This window comes from Teleopsis dalmanni, chromosome 1 (assembly GCF_002237135.1).
Source record: "Teleopsis dalmanni isolate 2A chromosome 1, ASM223713v2, whole genome shotgun sequence".
Classification (NCBI taxonomy): Eukaryota; Metazoa; Arthropoda; class Insecta; order Diptera; family Diopsidae; genus Teleopsis; species Teleopsis dalmanni.
The window spans coordinates 40784608-40801586 of NC_051846.1; the positions used below are offsets into that span (position 1 = coordinate 40784608).

At 30.0% G+C, this 16979-nt stretch overlaps 1 protein-coding gene across 3 annotated transcripts; it reads left to right on the forward strand.

The window, feature by feature from the left end:
* The first annotated feature begins 1767 nt into the window (after window positions 1–1767).
* Window positions 1768–16560, forward strand: LOC119689063 (H(+)/Cl(-) exchange transporter 5-like). Of its 3 annotated transcripts, none has more exons than XM_038103824.1 (13): window positions 1768–1865; window positions 8525–8801; window positions 11099–11140; window positions 11208–11347; window positions 11415–11618; window positions 11687–12319; window positions 12382–12599; window positions 12708–12922; window positions 12984–13234; window positions 14694–14794; window positions 14877–15040; window positions 15108–15321; window positions 16322–16412. In XM_038103824.1, exons 2-13 carry the CDS (start codon window positions 8636–8638, stop codon window positions 16410–16412), a joined length of 2439 nt encoding a protein of 812 aa, XP_037959752.1. In that variant the 5' UTR covers window positions 1768–1865; window positions 8525–8635. The 3 variants fall into 3 exon arrangements, with proteins under 3 accessions (XP_037959752.1, XP_037959737.1, XP_037959745.1); XM_038103809.1 differs by having other exon boundaries at window positions 1770–2215; window positions 16322–16560; XM_038103817.1 differs by having other exon boundaries at window positions 1770–2215; window positions 11099–11128.
* The last annotated feature ends 419 nt before the right edge of the window (window positions 16561–16979 follow it).

Consider the following 16979-nt stretch of genomic DNA (forward strand, 5'->3'; position numbering starts at 1 on the left):
AATAATCCTTGTATTTAATTATTTGTAAATAATTATTTTTGAGACTGCAAGTATCAGGAATCGAACTCGGGTCCTGCTAAATGTGAAGCTCAGAATTAATTATAGTTAAAAACAATTTGTTTTAATACACATAACTTCATACTATAACAATTTAAAAAAATTCAAAGTTGCTTTTAAGATGCAGCAAAAACAACTTATTTTTATCAAGTTAAGATTTGTTCGTTTCCATTGGTATAAGTTGATTTATGCATGCGAGAGACCTTTTATATGTCAAAAAGTTCTGGAAGAGCTTTTACTTGTTTAGAATTCAGATCATTTTTATTTTGGAAAATATATTTAGCAATTTTGCATTCGACATTTTTGGTGTGATTCACCTTAATTTGTCTTACCCTAATCATATAAAGTACTTTAACAAAAGCAGTAAAAAGATACTATTAGAGACGTCAGTACTAGTCTAGTCTATTATCATAATTCTACAGCTGATTTATGATTTTGTTCTAATATAACACAGCAAGTGAATTTGCTAAATAACTTTCACAGTAAATTAACAAAACTTCAACTTCGAACATACAAGTCATTATTATCAGAGTCATTATCTCCAACATTTTTTTTGAAAACCGGGAAAATATTTTAAAAATACTGTAAATTTTTAAAATGGATATAGAGAAAAAACTGTAACTGTTATTAATTTAAAATAGAGAAAAATATAATAATAATTCACATATCTGAAATCCACTAAAGCTAATAAAACTACTGAATGCCATCCTTTATAGCTAAAATAATCAACTTTTAAAATTTCTCAGGTACAAATGATGTCTGGAGCATGTAATTTTTAATATTCGATTTGTAAACAAAAAACATATGATTTTCTTAATTTGGGGCAGCATGAACACTTTCGAAATTAACTTAATTTCATTTTTACGAAATTATGGAAATTTGGCTGTCTGAACATAATGTAATACAATTAAAATTACAGAATTTTTTTAGTTTCATCAATCGGCTGTTTTCGTTTGAATTTAAATTTTTGTATTGTTTATTTGCGCGGTTTAACACACAAAGCGGTTTTACACAAAGACTTTACACAAAGCTGTGCGATGATAATCTGTGTAAAGAGCGTAATTTGGCACTTTATTTGTGTTATGCTCTTCGTTTGTACTTTACTCGAGTTTTACTATGAGTAGCTGGTGGAATAGATTTAAATTTTTCTTGACAGAAAATGTTCGAGTAAAGACTTTTCAAATTTCGGCAGGGATGTTGCACTCAGATGCTCTCATTTGAAAATTTGCTAGTGGACCGTACTTGTGTATACACAGTGTTACACAAAGTTACTACGAGTAGCTCGAGAACAGACCTAATATAGTTTTGATATTACGTTTTTCTTGATAAATAAATGAAATTATTTTATTTAAAAATGTTTTCAAATTTGTGGACATTAGTAGTGATCTTCCTAATAAGCTATATAAAAAAATGGAGTAAAAGGAGTGAAATTTGGTTACCACTAATTTTACTTGAAAGAAAATGTTCGAATAAAGTCTGTGTAGCATTTTCAAATTTCGGCAGGGATGTTACACATTCTCAGATGTTCTCATTTATTTGAAAATTTGCTGGTGGGACATACTTGTGTATACATAGAGCCACACGAAATTACTAAAAGTAGCTCGTGGAGCAGACCTAATATCATTTTTTATTAAATTTTTGTCAGTGTACGAGATGAAATGCAACTATGTATTATTTTTGACAGCTACTGTATTCTACAAACATTTTTAGCACGTCATTAGTTTTCTTTATTTTCTACAAATTGTGCAAAATTGTGAGTTGTACTTCGGAGATAATTGTGTTAAATATTTTATTTTATAATGCAGTGAGTACGTACGTTTCCTGCTTATTTTTGTTATTTATTTATACAAAAAAAAAGTGCGTGTGTGTGAATGAAGTGAGCATAGAAAAACACAAATACGTTATGTATTCCTTCAGCATATTCCTTTCCCCTTAAAAATGCAAACAAATAGATTTTGTAGATTTAAGTGCATTCAGTGAAACAAAGTTCTACCAAACAAAAACATATGTAAAGATATTTTGAAATCCCTGCATGGACAAATAGCAAACTGTGTATTTGCAATAAAAAGTTATGGAAAAGTTTCCATTGAAGGGTAACAGGGAAGTTGCGGCCGAAGGAAACAGCTACATAACTGCGTACCAGTCTGTACTGAAGAAGGTGAGTGGCTTGAACAAGTGGGCGTACGAACGTTGGGCAGATAATTTAATATTGCATCTTGTGTGAATAATAATAGAAAATCAACTTTAGGAAATTATCTCAGTAAAGAACAAAAATGTTCATTCTTTTCTTTGAAAAATTAATTTTTTAATTTGATTAGAAATGCATGGAGAGATAGGGGCGGAAATGCATATCTACTCTACATCCTACTCTATTCGATTGTTGATTCTATTTTCGAATACTGAATACTAACATTCAGTATATTAATATTTAATTACTTAACCCAAATTTAAAGTTTAAGGTGGTATTTGGGCTGAAATTCTAATAATGCAAACAATCAAGTAGTATATATATATATATATATAATTTATTTGAAACTCTTACAGATACTCGTATTTATGACTTTGCATTATTGTTGTATTGTTGGAATACCCAAACACGAATTCATTTAATTTATTGTATATAAAGTTTCACGATTTAGTTTATTTCGCTATATAAATCATTCAACTGTAAATGTTACTCACGTACGTGCTCATGTTAAAAATTAATATAAAAAAATAATATATAATTTAGTTTATTAAATACATACTTACATATGTACATTCAAAATAAATTCTTTCATTTGCAAATGCTTCTTTTGTATATTTTTAATTTTAAACAATTACAGTCTATATACATATTATATATCTGAAGTATGATTTTGTATCTGAAGTATATTGCTGTAAACCACAGCAATAGATGATTTCAGTTTAAAACAACACCCAACCACTTACTAAAAATAATATATATATGTATATATATATATATGCGTATACAGGGTGTTTACTGTTCAAATTCCATTAATTTCTGAACTGATTGGTCGGTTCAGGTTAGATTAGGTTTAGTTAGGACCATATCACACAAACAGTCATATGAGAATTGTTATTGCAATTTTACACTATATTTGGTCATGACCAAAAGATATATTTTTCAGAGAGTCATATCACAATTGTCAATTTCCTACCTATACTACTATTCTAATACGTTTTTCTGCGCCTAAATTTAAAAAGTAATTATTTTTGTTTGAACATCATCCACACAAAAATTTGCTTAAATATCCACACAAAAATAAAAATACGATCTACTCTTAATAGGCGTAAATTCTGTCATTTTATCAATTCTGTCACCGTAATCAAATTTAAATCAAAATTTCTCTCTGTTCCTCAAACTCAGTTTTTTAATTTTCATTGAAAACAATACAAATTTCATATTTAACGTGACTTGAGCACTTTTACTCTCCATTAACTGCGAGCTTTCTTCGTAACCCCTCTCTACGCCTTGACTGGATTATTGTTTATCACTTCATTAGACTAAGCTATAATTGAGATGGATAACTGCCCGAGGATCCTGTAACCATTCTGAGATTTGATAACGCGGAGTTGGTAACCCTCTCAGTTTTTGTAAATAATTTTAGGGTTTTATCCTTTATGTATTTTTTCAACGGATCAATCTTGAGGTCCTTGAGCATGTCATTCGTCCTAATGTACCATAGTACCTTGAAAATTCTTCTTAAAGTCTGGCTTTGTGCAATTTCTAGATGGCGAATTGTAGTGTTTGAGGCCTTGCTAAACGCTACACATCCATATAGAAGTGACGGTCGAATTATTTGGTTATATATCAGCTTTCTCCTCTTAGCATTGAGATTTTCATTTCTAAATAGCGGTTAGAGGTGATGAAGAATTTTGGCACAGCAAATTCTTTTCAATTGAACATGTTTAAGTCATGTAAATAATTTGTCCACCGTGATGTCTAGATATTTAATGCTATCCTCTCAGTTAATATCTCCCACTCTCACTATCGACGGATTCTGTCAGCACTTACGTGTTATAAAGGCAGCCTTAATATTTTCATTATTGATTTTTATTTTCCTTTTTTGAAAGTACTCCAGGATGAGGTTTATATACTATTGAAATGTATTGGTTATGTTGAGACCATATTTATCCGAGTATAACGTATAAGTATCGTCAGCATATAACGCCAGAGTCGAGGGACCTAACATTGGGATATAGATCCCTAACAAGATCTGCTAGAGCCTGTCATTGCCTTTGACGTATCGCACTGCCCATTCTATTTGTGTTATTATCTATAGCGCTACAATTTTTTTGACAGCTTCGGCTATAGCCGCACACCTCTTTACGCGAGATTTTCGATTTTATTTGTATATATTTTGTCAGAAATACTTAGTTAAGATATATTTATATACATTTTATCGCTGTTTTTTTTTAATTTAATAGGGCAACTTGTTTTGGTTTCTCATATTATAGTTATTATTTTGTGTAGATACTATAATGCAAGCTTATCTTCACTTTTAAGTATTTCAGTTTTCAGAGTATCAAGAGCAGGCGATATTTTTATGACTTAATAAATAAAAAATTTCAGAAAAAATTGAATTTTGCAAAAGCAAATAAGCAATTTATAAAAAATACTTATTACCAGCAAAATTAAAAACAGACCTAACAACAATTGATGATATTGCAATAGTATTGCAAACCCACGTTATGGAATCTGCTTGAGTATTTTTCTACTAAATATTAGGTATTCAATATTTTGAAATTATAGAGTATATGAGTCACGTTCAGTTAAAAAATTAAAGGTAGTATGGTTGTTATTCTATATCTAAGTTATTTTTCGGTTGATACTGATTGTAAGACAAACAAATTTTGTGAATTGCTCTTCAATGTTAAATTGAGTATTCTTTTATTATTCATTAAAGTTCCGATTCCTAACTAATAATACCTTAACTATTAGAAAAAATTAATGTCATGTAATTGATCAGAGTTTTCAATAAATAATATAATTTACTGTATAACTCGATGCCTACACTGGCAAGATTTTAGCAAGATTCTTATGGTCATATGCAACTACGTAGAATTTTCAACTTTTGTGATTGGCAAAATTCTTGCCAATGTCTAGCCAGTGTAGATGGTGATCTACCATGTTATAGTAGGTTTGTTCCACCAGCTACTCATAGTAAAACTCGAGTAAAACACAAGTAAAGTACAAACTGAGAGCGTAATCCAAATAAAGTACCAAATTATGCGCTTTACACAGATTTTCATGGAACACACAAATTTTACTTGAAATAAAATGTACGAGTAGTCTGCGTAGCATTTTCAAATTTCAACAGGGATGTTATGTTACGCTCTCTCAGTTGCTCTCGTTTACTCGAAAATTTGATGATGGAACGCACTTGTATATACAAAGTGTTACACAAAGTTAATACTAGTAGTTCGTGGAACAGACCTAGTTTTTGACTATTTGGTAACGGAAGAGTATACAACCAGAAATTATTATCAACACTTCATATTTAAATATAAAAATCTAAAAAAAAGTTAGATCTATAACATATTCTTATTCTTATTTTAATCATTGGAATTACTTTCCTAACTATATCTTAATATATGGTATATATTAATATACAATGCATTATTTTTTTTTAAAAAATTTCTTTCTAGTTAAATGCAATTGTATAGAACGTGTTAGTAAATATACATTTTTATTAAATTAACATATAAAATGTATTCAAGTTATAATAAAAAAAATTTTCATAACAAATTCATTAACCTTTAAGATAAGATTTTTTTACAATACTTTTTATGAGCATTAATTTAATTTAAAAATTTCTTTTATAAACACATTTAAGCATTCAGTAAAAATAGATAAAATTTTTGTTTGCTCACTTCAAACAAAATTAAGAGGCAACTTATTGGCTTCATAAAATTATTCTAAAATATAAAGTAACTTCCTAAATAACTAAGTCAAAAAACTATATATATATATATATAGTTTTATATATTAAAGTTAGGCGTCTTAAATTTTTTATCAATTCCGCAATTTTTAATATAAAAAATATATTAAAATACAAGATAAGAAAATGTGAACATTGCGCAGTAACATTAATCAGAACAAAGTCTGGGAACTTAGTTGTTTAGTTGCAGCTGCTGATCAGTTGATTTTCTTAGGCTTCTCATAATTTGGCACATATTTACCGTATAAACACTATCTTTCTTGTAATAAACTGCTTCACATTCCTGTTGACTTTATACATTTTATGGTAATAGATCCTTTGTTTTTACCGATGAGCAATCCAACAGACTGCCAAGAAAGTAGTTCCCTAAAAACCTAAACTGTCTCTAACAGCTCACACATGATGCCTGGTGTATTCATCGGACGCATTAAATGCGAAATTTTGGGCAAGTCTCATGTTTAATAGCAACATTTGTAGGAATGACAATCGGAGCGATCGAAATCAAAATATATTGATTTTTCGTCATTCTTGCTCGTTTTTTTCGTATACAATCAGATTTTTGCCAGCTTCCATGCAAATTTCATTCTGTTTTAAGAGATGGGAGTGAAAACATCGTTTTAAAGTAGGCACGATTTTATTTAGTAGTAAAGTAGGCACGATTTTATTTAGTAGTAAAGTAGGCACGATTTCATTTAGTAGTATATTTGTTGTATTTTTTGTGTTCAAAATAATTTCGGCAGTGCAAGATGTGTGATAGTAATCGACCTGGTGAACACGACAGGCATCATGTTTAATATCCGCTTTAGCCAAAACTAAGGAATCACAAAGAAAATGTGTAATTGCTCCTCTTAATCTTAGTTTTCACGTTTTTATAATACAATATATGCTGAAAGGAATGATCAATTTCTCTGCATATAGTCCTATACGTGAATGACCTGATAGAATTAATTAAGTAATTAAGTAATTAGTTTACAAATTCTGATATTAAAAATGTTAAATATAATAAACAGTTTCTATAGACCAGTGTTCTGAAGAAACTGTAATTAACCTATTAGTATTCATTGGGTTTCTCTTAATAAGTTACCAGGCGTTTATCTTTTTGTAAGAAAACGGTGTAGGCCAGGTCGGCTAAGATGTTACACAAATTGTGAGTAACTTCCACATATTATTAGTTAGCTGAAGAAAAGGAAGTTCCGAGGCGGGTTGCATTGTCTGCTTTTTCATTCTCTTTAATATTCCTTTGACGGAAGGCCTGATGTGGGTAATGGCAGGGGTCGAATTTGGTTGTCAACTAAGATTGTTCGACTAACTTTGGTTTTATAGTAAAAGATTGATACCCTCAATTGTCGCTGATTGGGTTTCAATAATTGGGTGATTGGGTTTCAGTTTAAACTTAACTGGCCATCCTCCCTAATAGCTAAAATTTCAGCCTAAAGATTTTGCCATTTTGCTCATATGACTTGATTATTTTTCGGGATATTCATTTGTCAAATTGCCTGAGTAGAAATATCTATTTAGGTTTGATCCAATTTTAAAGCTATAATGCAATCTGAGTTAATAACAATATATTGATTGGATGGTTCGTGTAAATATATCTGAAATATTGATTGGATTCTTAGTTTAAATATATCTAAATTCGGATTAATCATCGATATGTTTACTGGACATACGCCTATCACTTATTATCTGGGATTTAAAGTCATTGACTAATGTAGGTTCTGCAAAATATAGAGTGAATCATTCGTCTATTTTATCTGCTCGTGGTCTGTGATTAGCAGGAGGCGAGTTTGGCATCTCTACATGGCTTTCCTTGCATAGAAACAGATGTAGAGCCAAGAGATAATATGGGGTTTACCAATAGCCTTAATTTGCCCGAGTAAACTTTGAAGGGTCTCCTATCTACTAATAATATTAGCTATACCATTAAAGAACAGGGTTAATTTAAAAAGTATTCATGGGAGTCAATTTAGGAGAGTCTATTAGTCGCGGTTTTTAAATGTAAGTCTCTTAAAAAGTACTCATGTGCGAAAAAGATGATTGTTACGGGTGTCATCGCTATCTCTATATCTCTATCTCTATATGTCGCAAATATGATGTGTAGAGAACTTCTTGATATTTTCAAACTAGCGTATTAAAAAGTGTTTTGCACGTTGACTAAATTTTTCATTTTGGCCGGAAAAGTTATAAAATAATTAAATAATAAATTTAAAAAATTGTTTATTAATTTTAATTATTTTTTATAACTCACTGAAATTATATGGGTTCATTAAATGAATCTGCAGAATAATCATAAATGTTCAAAAACCATATGTTTAATTTTGTTAGACCAGAGATCGTAATTACTCGTATTATCGATTTTAATAATTAACACATTGTTTTGTTAAGATTGCTCTCGGTTTGCTTTATAAATCTCATAAATTTAGTATCTTTGCACAACTTAATGGAGCAGCAACTATTTAAAATTGTTTTTTGATTGTTAAAATGTTAAAAAATAAAATTAAATTTATGTTACATTATCTCAGGTAAACGGTCATACAGGAAGTGACGTAAATTCGCAAGATCATCCGCTAGCCTCATCTGGAGTACTCGGTGTGGCAGCTACTACATCATTAAATACAACAGACGATGATGAAATGATTGACATAACGCCCAGATCAAGTCCGGAGGATATACATCCAAGTAACAAATTCAATTCATATAGCAGGCATGTAGCCGAAGACTCAGACATGGAAAGAGAAAGAGATCGCAACGTCAGACAACATGTGCCAACACACAGCGCTTTTGGTGACTCAAACGATGGTAAATAAAATTTTTATATACTTTGTGTACTTGGAATTATTAATTGTTTTTACCAGTCATGTATGTCATGTGTGCATATATACATATATGTCTATATATATATATATAATCGTATATAAAAATATTTATGAATTCTGTTTTAAACCATAGGCGTAGTCTTGAGGGTATAACATCACGTCTGATATATATATATTACAGGTGGTGATGATAATATCTTTTTATCTGTTTTGAATACCTTCAACGTTATTTTGCGTGCGTCATTACAACGAAAAGTCATAGATAAAATAATTGATGAATTAATCTAAAAGATTTTGTGGAACTTTGCAATTAACGCTTTATTAGTGTTAAACAAATTTATTTACACTTCAAGCACGTGAATACTATTGATATGCTGGTACGGAGTCTGCTTTTATTTGTACAACAGTTTTTTTTATCAGTTCCATTATTTTTATTCTACGTGTTTATACCAATGGCTTCACAATATGACATACTCGTGCTGATATGTATAATATGTATATAAATTATATACTTATTACATTTCCATTTATTTATTATTATAATAATTATATTCAAATCATGACTGGTAAATATTTATAATAGGTTCTATATTGATAATTTGAATAATTTTTTTATATATAATTTTTTTATATATACAAAGGTTTTAGAAAGCACCTTGTATCCACCCACAAAATAGTTAGTATTACATTATTATTAATACAATTAAATTTATTTAATGTGATACAATATTGTTTATTTTATCAGTTTTGGGAAAATGACTATCGAAGCTAGTAAAAATATTAGAAGTTTATTTTATTAAAAACATTGTTTAACTAATAAACTGAAAATGTACTGAAACTCTGTTCTTAATAACTTACCATTAGACCGTTTTATAATTAACAGTCTTAATAAAAAGTTTTTCTTCATTGGTGAATATATTTTAAGTGCATAGAAAAGCTTGGATACATGAAGATTCTTCTCAATTTAGTGCAACGGTTATGGTGTTGCGTGTTAGCAAGGTATATAATCAGACTTGGTGGTTCCTCTAACGATATTCATCGGCGTTGATGAAAGCGGGCAGAAACTCTACTACAACTGGCGGATCACTGTATGTAAGGTAGATATCTTAAGACATGCAATAAAGCTCGGTCTATCTTCTAACAATTTTTGTTGGGATTGATGCTCCGTGGATGAGGGGGAAATTGTACTCCACCTCATGTGTCTGTGTTCATAATGAATCAAAATCTTTTCTAACTGATTTGACAGATCTGATTATCCCTATATTGCCAACTAAATGGACTTATCAGGTTGTAAAATTCTTTTGGGGGGATTCATGCAGAATCGAAAATGATAATTACAAAAGAGCATAATCAAGCAATTACTGTCCAAGCAATATCTTTATGAGTTCCACACATATGGACATCCCAACGGCGCCATATTCAGTAGATCCCTCCTTTCAAGATGTATCCGACAATTACTTTATTCATATAATAGATATACCGACACCTTTTGCAATGATTTTAACATCAATGAGTTCAAATATAAATGTGGACTTACAGCGGTCCACACAGATGCTGTATTCTCTTCCAGACCGAGATTGTCCTTCCTTTCCTTCCTGCCTAAAATTTCTCAAGAAAACGACGATTTCCCTGGGCAATTCAATTGAGATCAGAATACAATCAGCCTTCTGCTAAAAAGTTACTTGTCACGCATAAACACATCTATTCCTAATGTGTGCCCAAGCTGCTGCTCTACCTCTCATGACGTCGCCCATCTGTTCTCTTGCTCCACTGCACACACAAACCTCAGTCCAATTGGCCTTTGGACACACTTCATTGAAGTGGCCAAGTTTTTCCGTCTTGATCCAGGTTGATTTTAACTAAAATCCTCCATCCCCAATTCCGCTACTCCCCAATCGAGCCCTATTTTCTAATTCCTCCACCTTCACTCAACTATTACTATTACATGATATCTTGTTTCCAGATCCCTTTTATTGAAAGAGTGATCGTTTGGGTGTACTGTACGGATAGTCTCTCCTTTGTGATGTCATATTAGGTAATTATTTATGGCCAAGTGAGCACTTAATGCTATAATGTTCCAGCTCCCAACTTGCCGAACCTATGAACCGAATATATTCTAGTAGTTTATTTATTTTGATTTTTGCGTTAAAAAATATGTAAATATTTACAATATTAAATTATTCCCTTTCGATGTATTAGGAAACTCTATTGTTTGACTTGTTACTATGACATATAAGAGTTTTCAATTTATGTAAAAATATTATTTTTATATATTTGCAGGGGGATTATCATTTTATGGAGGAGCATCAGGTAAGCTATATGGTATATGTTAATAATATAAAATGTAATTAACTTTTGATCTCTAAAATTAAAATTTAATATTTTATAGATGTACATGATGATATGCTGGGAATCGGTCAGTATGAAGATTTCCATACTATTGATTGGCAACGTGATATTGCCAGAGATCGAATGCGACACAGGTATATAGTTAAGAAGAGACAAGATTCGTTATTGGATTTACTAAAGGTGAGAACATTTTTCATTGTTATTTTTTTTTATAATTTAACTTAAAATTTATTCAACATTATTTAAGGGTGCCCACGATGCTTGGTCTGGCTGGCTGTGCGTGTTATTTGTGGGTATTGCGGCGGGTTGTGTTGCTGGCATGGTTGATATTGGCGCAAGTTGGATGTCAGATTTAAAACATGGCATATGCCCGCAAGCCTTTTGGTTTAATCGAGAGCAATGTTGTTGGCCAACAAAACAATCAGTCTTCGAAGAGGGCAATTGCTCAACGGTAAGTATTACTAATAATTTATATATATATCACCAACTCAAATTAATATGTTTATTGTTATTGTTTAGTGGAAAACATGGCCTGAAATATTTGGATTTAGTCGAAATGGCACTGGTCCCTATATCATCTCATACATATGGTATATATTGTGGGCGTTACTCTTTGCTGCTCTGAGTGCATCGTTGGTACGCATGTTTGCGCCATACGCTTGTGGTTCCGGTATACCAGAAATTAAAACAATACTCTCAGGATTTATAATACGTGGATATTTGGGCAAATGGACTTTGTTAATAAAATCTGTTGGTCTGATGTTGTCAGTATCTGCTGGTTTAACATTAGGAAAAGAAGGACCAATGGTGCATATTGCTAGTTGTATCGGAAATATTTTTTCACATGTTTTTCCAAAGTATGGACGCAATGAAGCAAAGAAACGTGAAATTCTTTCAGCTGCAGCAGCGGCAGGTGTATCTGTAGCTTTTGGTGCACCAATCGGTGGTGTTCTCTTTTCACTCGAAGAAGTTTCATATTATTTTCCTTTAAAAACATTATGGCGCTCATTTTTCTGTGCGCTGATTGCTGCATTTGTATTGCGATCTGTAACACCATTCGGTAATGAACATTCAGCATTGTTCTTTTTGGAATACAACGCACCATGGATATTTTTCGAGCTTATACCTTTTGTATTTTTGGGCATTATGGGAGTAAGTACTTGTTTAAATATTTGATTGTTTTGCATATGTTATTCTGTCGAAATATATTTTAGGGTGTCATTGGCACAGTATTTATTAAAGGGAATTTATGGTGGTGTCGTTATAGAAAGTTTAGCAAATTGGGTCAATATCCAGTAGTAGAAGTACTCGTCGTTACTTTGGTCACTGCAATTGTCTGCTTTCCCAATCCATTTACACGCATGAATATGAATGAACTAATCGATTTACTTTTTAATCAATGCTCGCCTGGAGACACAATTAATCCACTGTGGTAAGTGAAATGTATGCTTATAGTTTCCTTAAGATGTGTAGTTTTTAATTTAAAGTATAAATGTTTTTATTATACGCTTTATAACAAAAATACGTATATATATTTCAGCGATTACACGCGGAAAAACATCACAATTGGCGCTTCATCAATGATTGAGGTTACAGTGCCTGGTCCAGGAGTATACAGTGCAATATGGCTGCTTATCTTCACATTCTTTTTAAAGTTAGCGTTAACAGTTTTCACATTTGGCATGAAGGTGCCCGCAGGTTTATTTGTGCCATCTTTATTGTTAGGCTCAATCATGGGTAGAATCGTTGGTATCGGTAAGTAAAAATAAATTTAATAAAAATAAAATTTATTAATATATTTTATATCTTTATTAAGGTGTTGAACAATTTGCATACAGCTATCCAAATATTTGGTTCTTAGCTGGCGAATGCTCCAGTGGTAATAATTTAATCACTCCTGGTTTGTATGCAATGGTGGGCGCTGCAGCTGTTTTGGGTGGGGTAACGCGTATGACAGTTTCGCTAGTAGTTATAATGTTTGAGCTAACTGGTGGTGTTGGCTATATCGTACCATTAATGGCAGCTGCTATGGCTTCAAAATGGGTAGGAGATGCACTTGGTAGACAGGTAAATATGAATTTCACGTATTTAAGATTTGATTTTTGCTTAAAAAAATACATAAATACTATTCATTTGTTAAAGTAGACTTCTTGGAGTCTTAATGTTTATCTTTACCATTCAAATTTACTTATTCTTCTAGATTAGATTGTAAATAAAATGTATAATAAAAATATCTAGTTTATTAGGTTATATAGAAATCAAAACGTCACACGTAGGAAATATTACCGAGTCATAGCACGTAGACAAAGATTAATAGTCATGTTTTTTTAGATAATTCTGTGTAAGATAAAAGAAAAAGATTTCAATTGAAATTAAGTTAATTTAGTTCAATTAAAATCATGTGAGTAATAGTAATAGTTGTTCACATGTTTTAATTTTAATACATATGATTTATTTATCAAAGCATTTCTTACAAATGTGTAAATAAACTCTGCATGAATTGAGGATTGGAAAAATATCCAATGTCTCTTGGTTAGACTTGTACCAATTTTTTTTGAAAAAATTAAATCAATAAAGACTAAGATACAATATTTTATAAACCTGCTGTTGCAAATATGGATTTTAATGAAAAAGAAGTCTCACTAATAGTTAGCGCGAGCGAAACTTAAGTGAACGAAACTTAAAGCTTTTTCAGTGGTACCTACCGTTTCACTTCCTGCTCTTGCAATCCATAGACGAAACATGACACACGATCATTTTTTGCAACAGGCCAACAGAAATTGAGCGAATATTTCTTCAGAACAAGGTTAAAAGCCATATGGCTTTTAACTAGTTTCATACTCCAAATCTAGAACCTCTGAAATTAGTCCACATTAGTAAATTTCAAGTATCTAAGGTAATATCGGTCCTAGCGGGACACTTGACTATATGACGCCATGGAACCAGGCTTTACAAATCTTTTGTAGTAATTGTCTAAAGACTTAAGTTCTTATGCATCCCATTTTTGGGACTTAATCTAACCCATTTATAGTTTAAATACCCAACTTTCTTTCCATAATATCGAGAAAAGTGATAACAAAAAAGCTTTGTTAGTTAATTGAACTCGATTTGATTCTTTTACACCTATGCTGTTAACGCCGCGGGTTTATTGAGAAACCGTGCCTTAGACTAATCTGTAGTGTTACTATCTCTGCAGTTTATATACCCCACATTCTTTAGCGGCAGATAATGTCTACTAGTTTTTAACCCTGGTCATCTATGGGCCCTAAAATTAATATATTATCAAATATTAATTTGAAATTAATAATCCCTATTTACATTTTATTTATTAAACTTAAAATTTAATAAAAATAATAATTGTTTATATATTAAATATAATTTTATTTGTACCTATTTTAAATTTATACGAATTTTTTATTAATTTTTATGAAAAAAATAAATAAATAAATTTAATATTTATTATTAAAAGCTATACAAATAATTTTATTCCAAATATTTTATCCATTTAAAATATTTTATATTTTAGGGTATATATGATGCTCACATTGCACTAAATGGGTATCCATTTTTGGATAGCAAAGAGGAGTTTGCTCATACAACACTCGCTGCAGATGTAATGCAGCCTAAGTAAGCATAACTTAATATATTTATATAAATTTAAATACTATTTATTTTTAAATGTATTTTTAATTAAACTTTTAAATTGCAGACGAAATGAAACATTAAATGTCATAACGCAGGACTCAATGACTGTTGATGACGTTGAAAATTTACTAAAAGAAACTGAACATAATGGGTATCCTGTTGTGGTATCGAAAGAAAATCAATACTTAGTAGGATTTGTTTTAAGAAGAGATCTCAATTTAGCAATTGGTAAGCAGAATTTTAAATTAAATTACAATCATAGATAAAATGTTATTACACTTTTATTATTTTTTAGCAAATGCCAAACGACTTATTGAGGGTCTTAATGGCTCATCAGTAGTACTATTCACATCCACTATGCCAACACAAAATCTTGGACCACCTGCTTTGAAATTAAAGAAAATTCTCGATATGGCACCAATTACCGTTACGGATCAAACGCCAATGGAAACAGTTGTCGATATGTTCCGTAAATTAGGTTTACGACAAACATTAGTAACACATAATGGGTAAGTAGGATATAGTATGATTATTACTATAATTTAATAACGATATTGATACAAATGATAAGTGAGTGTCTTAATAAGTTTTCATCCTAATTTTATAAGAATATCAGAACTGATCTGAATAAAATCCTTTTTTAAATATTTAATAAGTAAAATGAATCAAAGATTTTTTTTAATAAGTATATAATTATGTTTTTATATAGTTACAAATCCGTTAATCCATATCAATTCCACAACATTTATGCTATATGTTTTCATATGTTTGTTTGTATATTATATGCATATTGCTTGTATATATTGTATATTTAAATTCCTTTTACATTCATATTCTTATCAATTGTTTTATATATACTAGTACATTTATATATATTAAGTGCTCAAGAACTGAAAACGTCCCGTAAATTTTGGAGTTGAACTAAACTAGGGGTGTTTAGAAATCGAAAAAATTGTATAGAATATTTTGAATATTTACCAAAATAAAGTGTGTCTAAAGACCTTTCTAAAAAAATCGCACTATCCTAAAAAAGGTTTATTCAAATTGCTGAGTTTATATATTGAGTTAATCTAATTTATTTTTTTTTTTAATGTCTAAGATGTCATTGCAGTATAATGTTACAGAAAATTTTAATTTTAATTTTTTATAAAATTAATTGTTATTTTTTTAACATCTTATTATGGGTAATTAAAGAATGCCACAACGCGTTCTGGGTGGAATTTAATCTAACCAGTTTTATACTACAAATGTCAGTCGTTCTTTTGTCATATGCCAAAAAAAAAAACGTATATATTATCTTTTAACCCCAACACATTTTACAGTTATGTACTATGTGATCAATTTAGCTCATTCAAATAAATAACTAAGTGCCAAGTAACAGCACTAAAAATAATGACACATTAGAAAAATTAAATAAAGGAACTAAAAATTGCTAGCTAAACAGCATTAAAAATTATAAAAAAAATTTATATATTTTCAATATTAAAATAACTTATTTTTTTATTATAGACGTCTCTTGGGTGTTATCACGAAAAAGGATGTACTGCGGCATGTGAAAAAAATGGATGATGAAGACCCTAACACGGTTTTGTTTAATTAAATATAAATTAATTTAAGTAAACTAAGTTGCAACATTATTGTTAGCGACAGTCATTTTAAGATGTACGCGTTAGCATTTTAAAATGCTGTTTATATTTGTCATTAATAGTAAAATTCTTTATTTTTTATGTGAAATCTATATTAATTTTTTGATGTTTATTTTTTTCGTAATTATATTTTATGTACAATATATTTAACGTCATTAATTATAAAAAATTATTTATTATTATATTTGTAATATTATGCTATATAAAGTGATCGTAATTTACTTTTAAAGTGACTATTGAGATATTATATTTAATTTACTCATTTTTAGTTTAAATGTAAAATCATTAATAACTTTTGTAAGCAAAAACTTTTATTTAAACAAAATCGATGTGTTACTACTATTCGTTTATTATTTTTTTATAATTGCTCGTAAATGGATTTATGCCAATATATTTTTGATATATTTTAATGTGCAAAATTTGAATGTTTTAATTGTTTACATTTAATTTATGTACGAGTAAAAGTTGAAAGATGTAGAATTTAAATATTGAATACTGTTACAATCTACATATTACAGTAC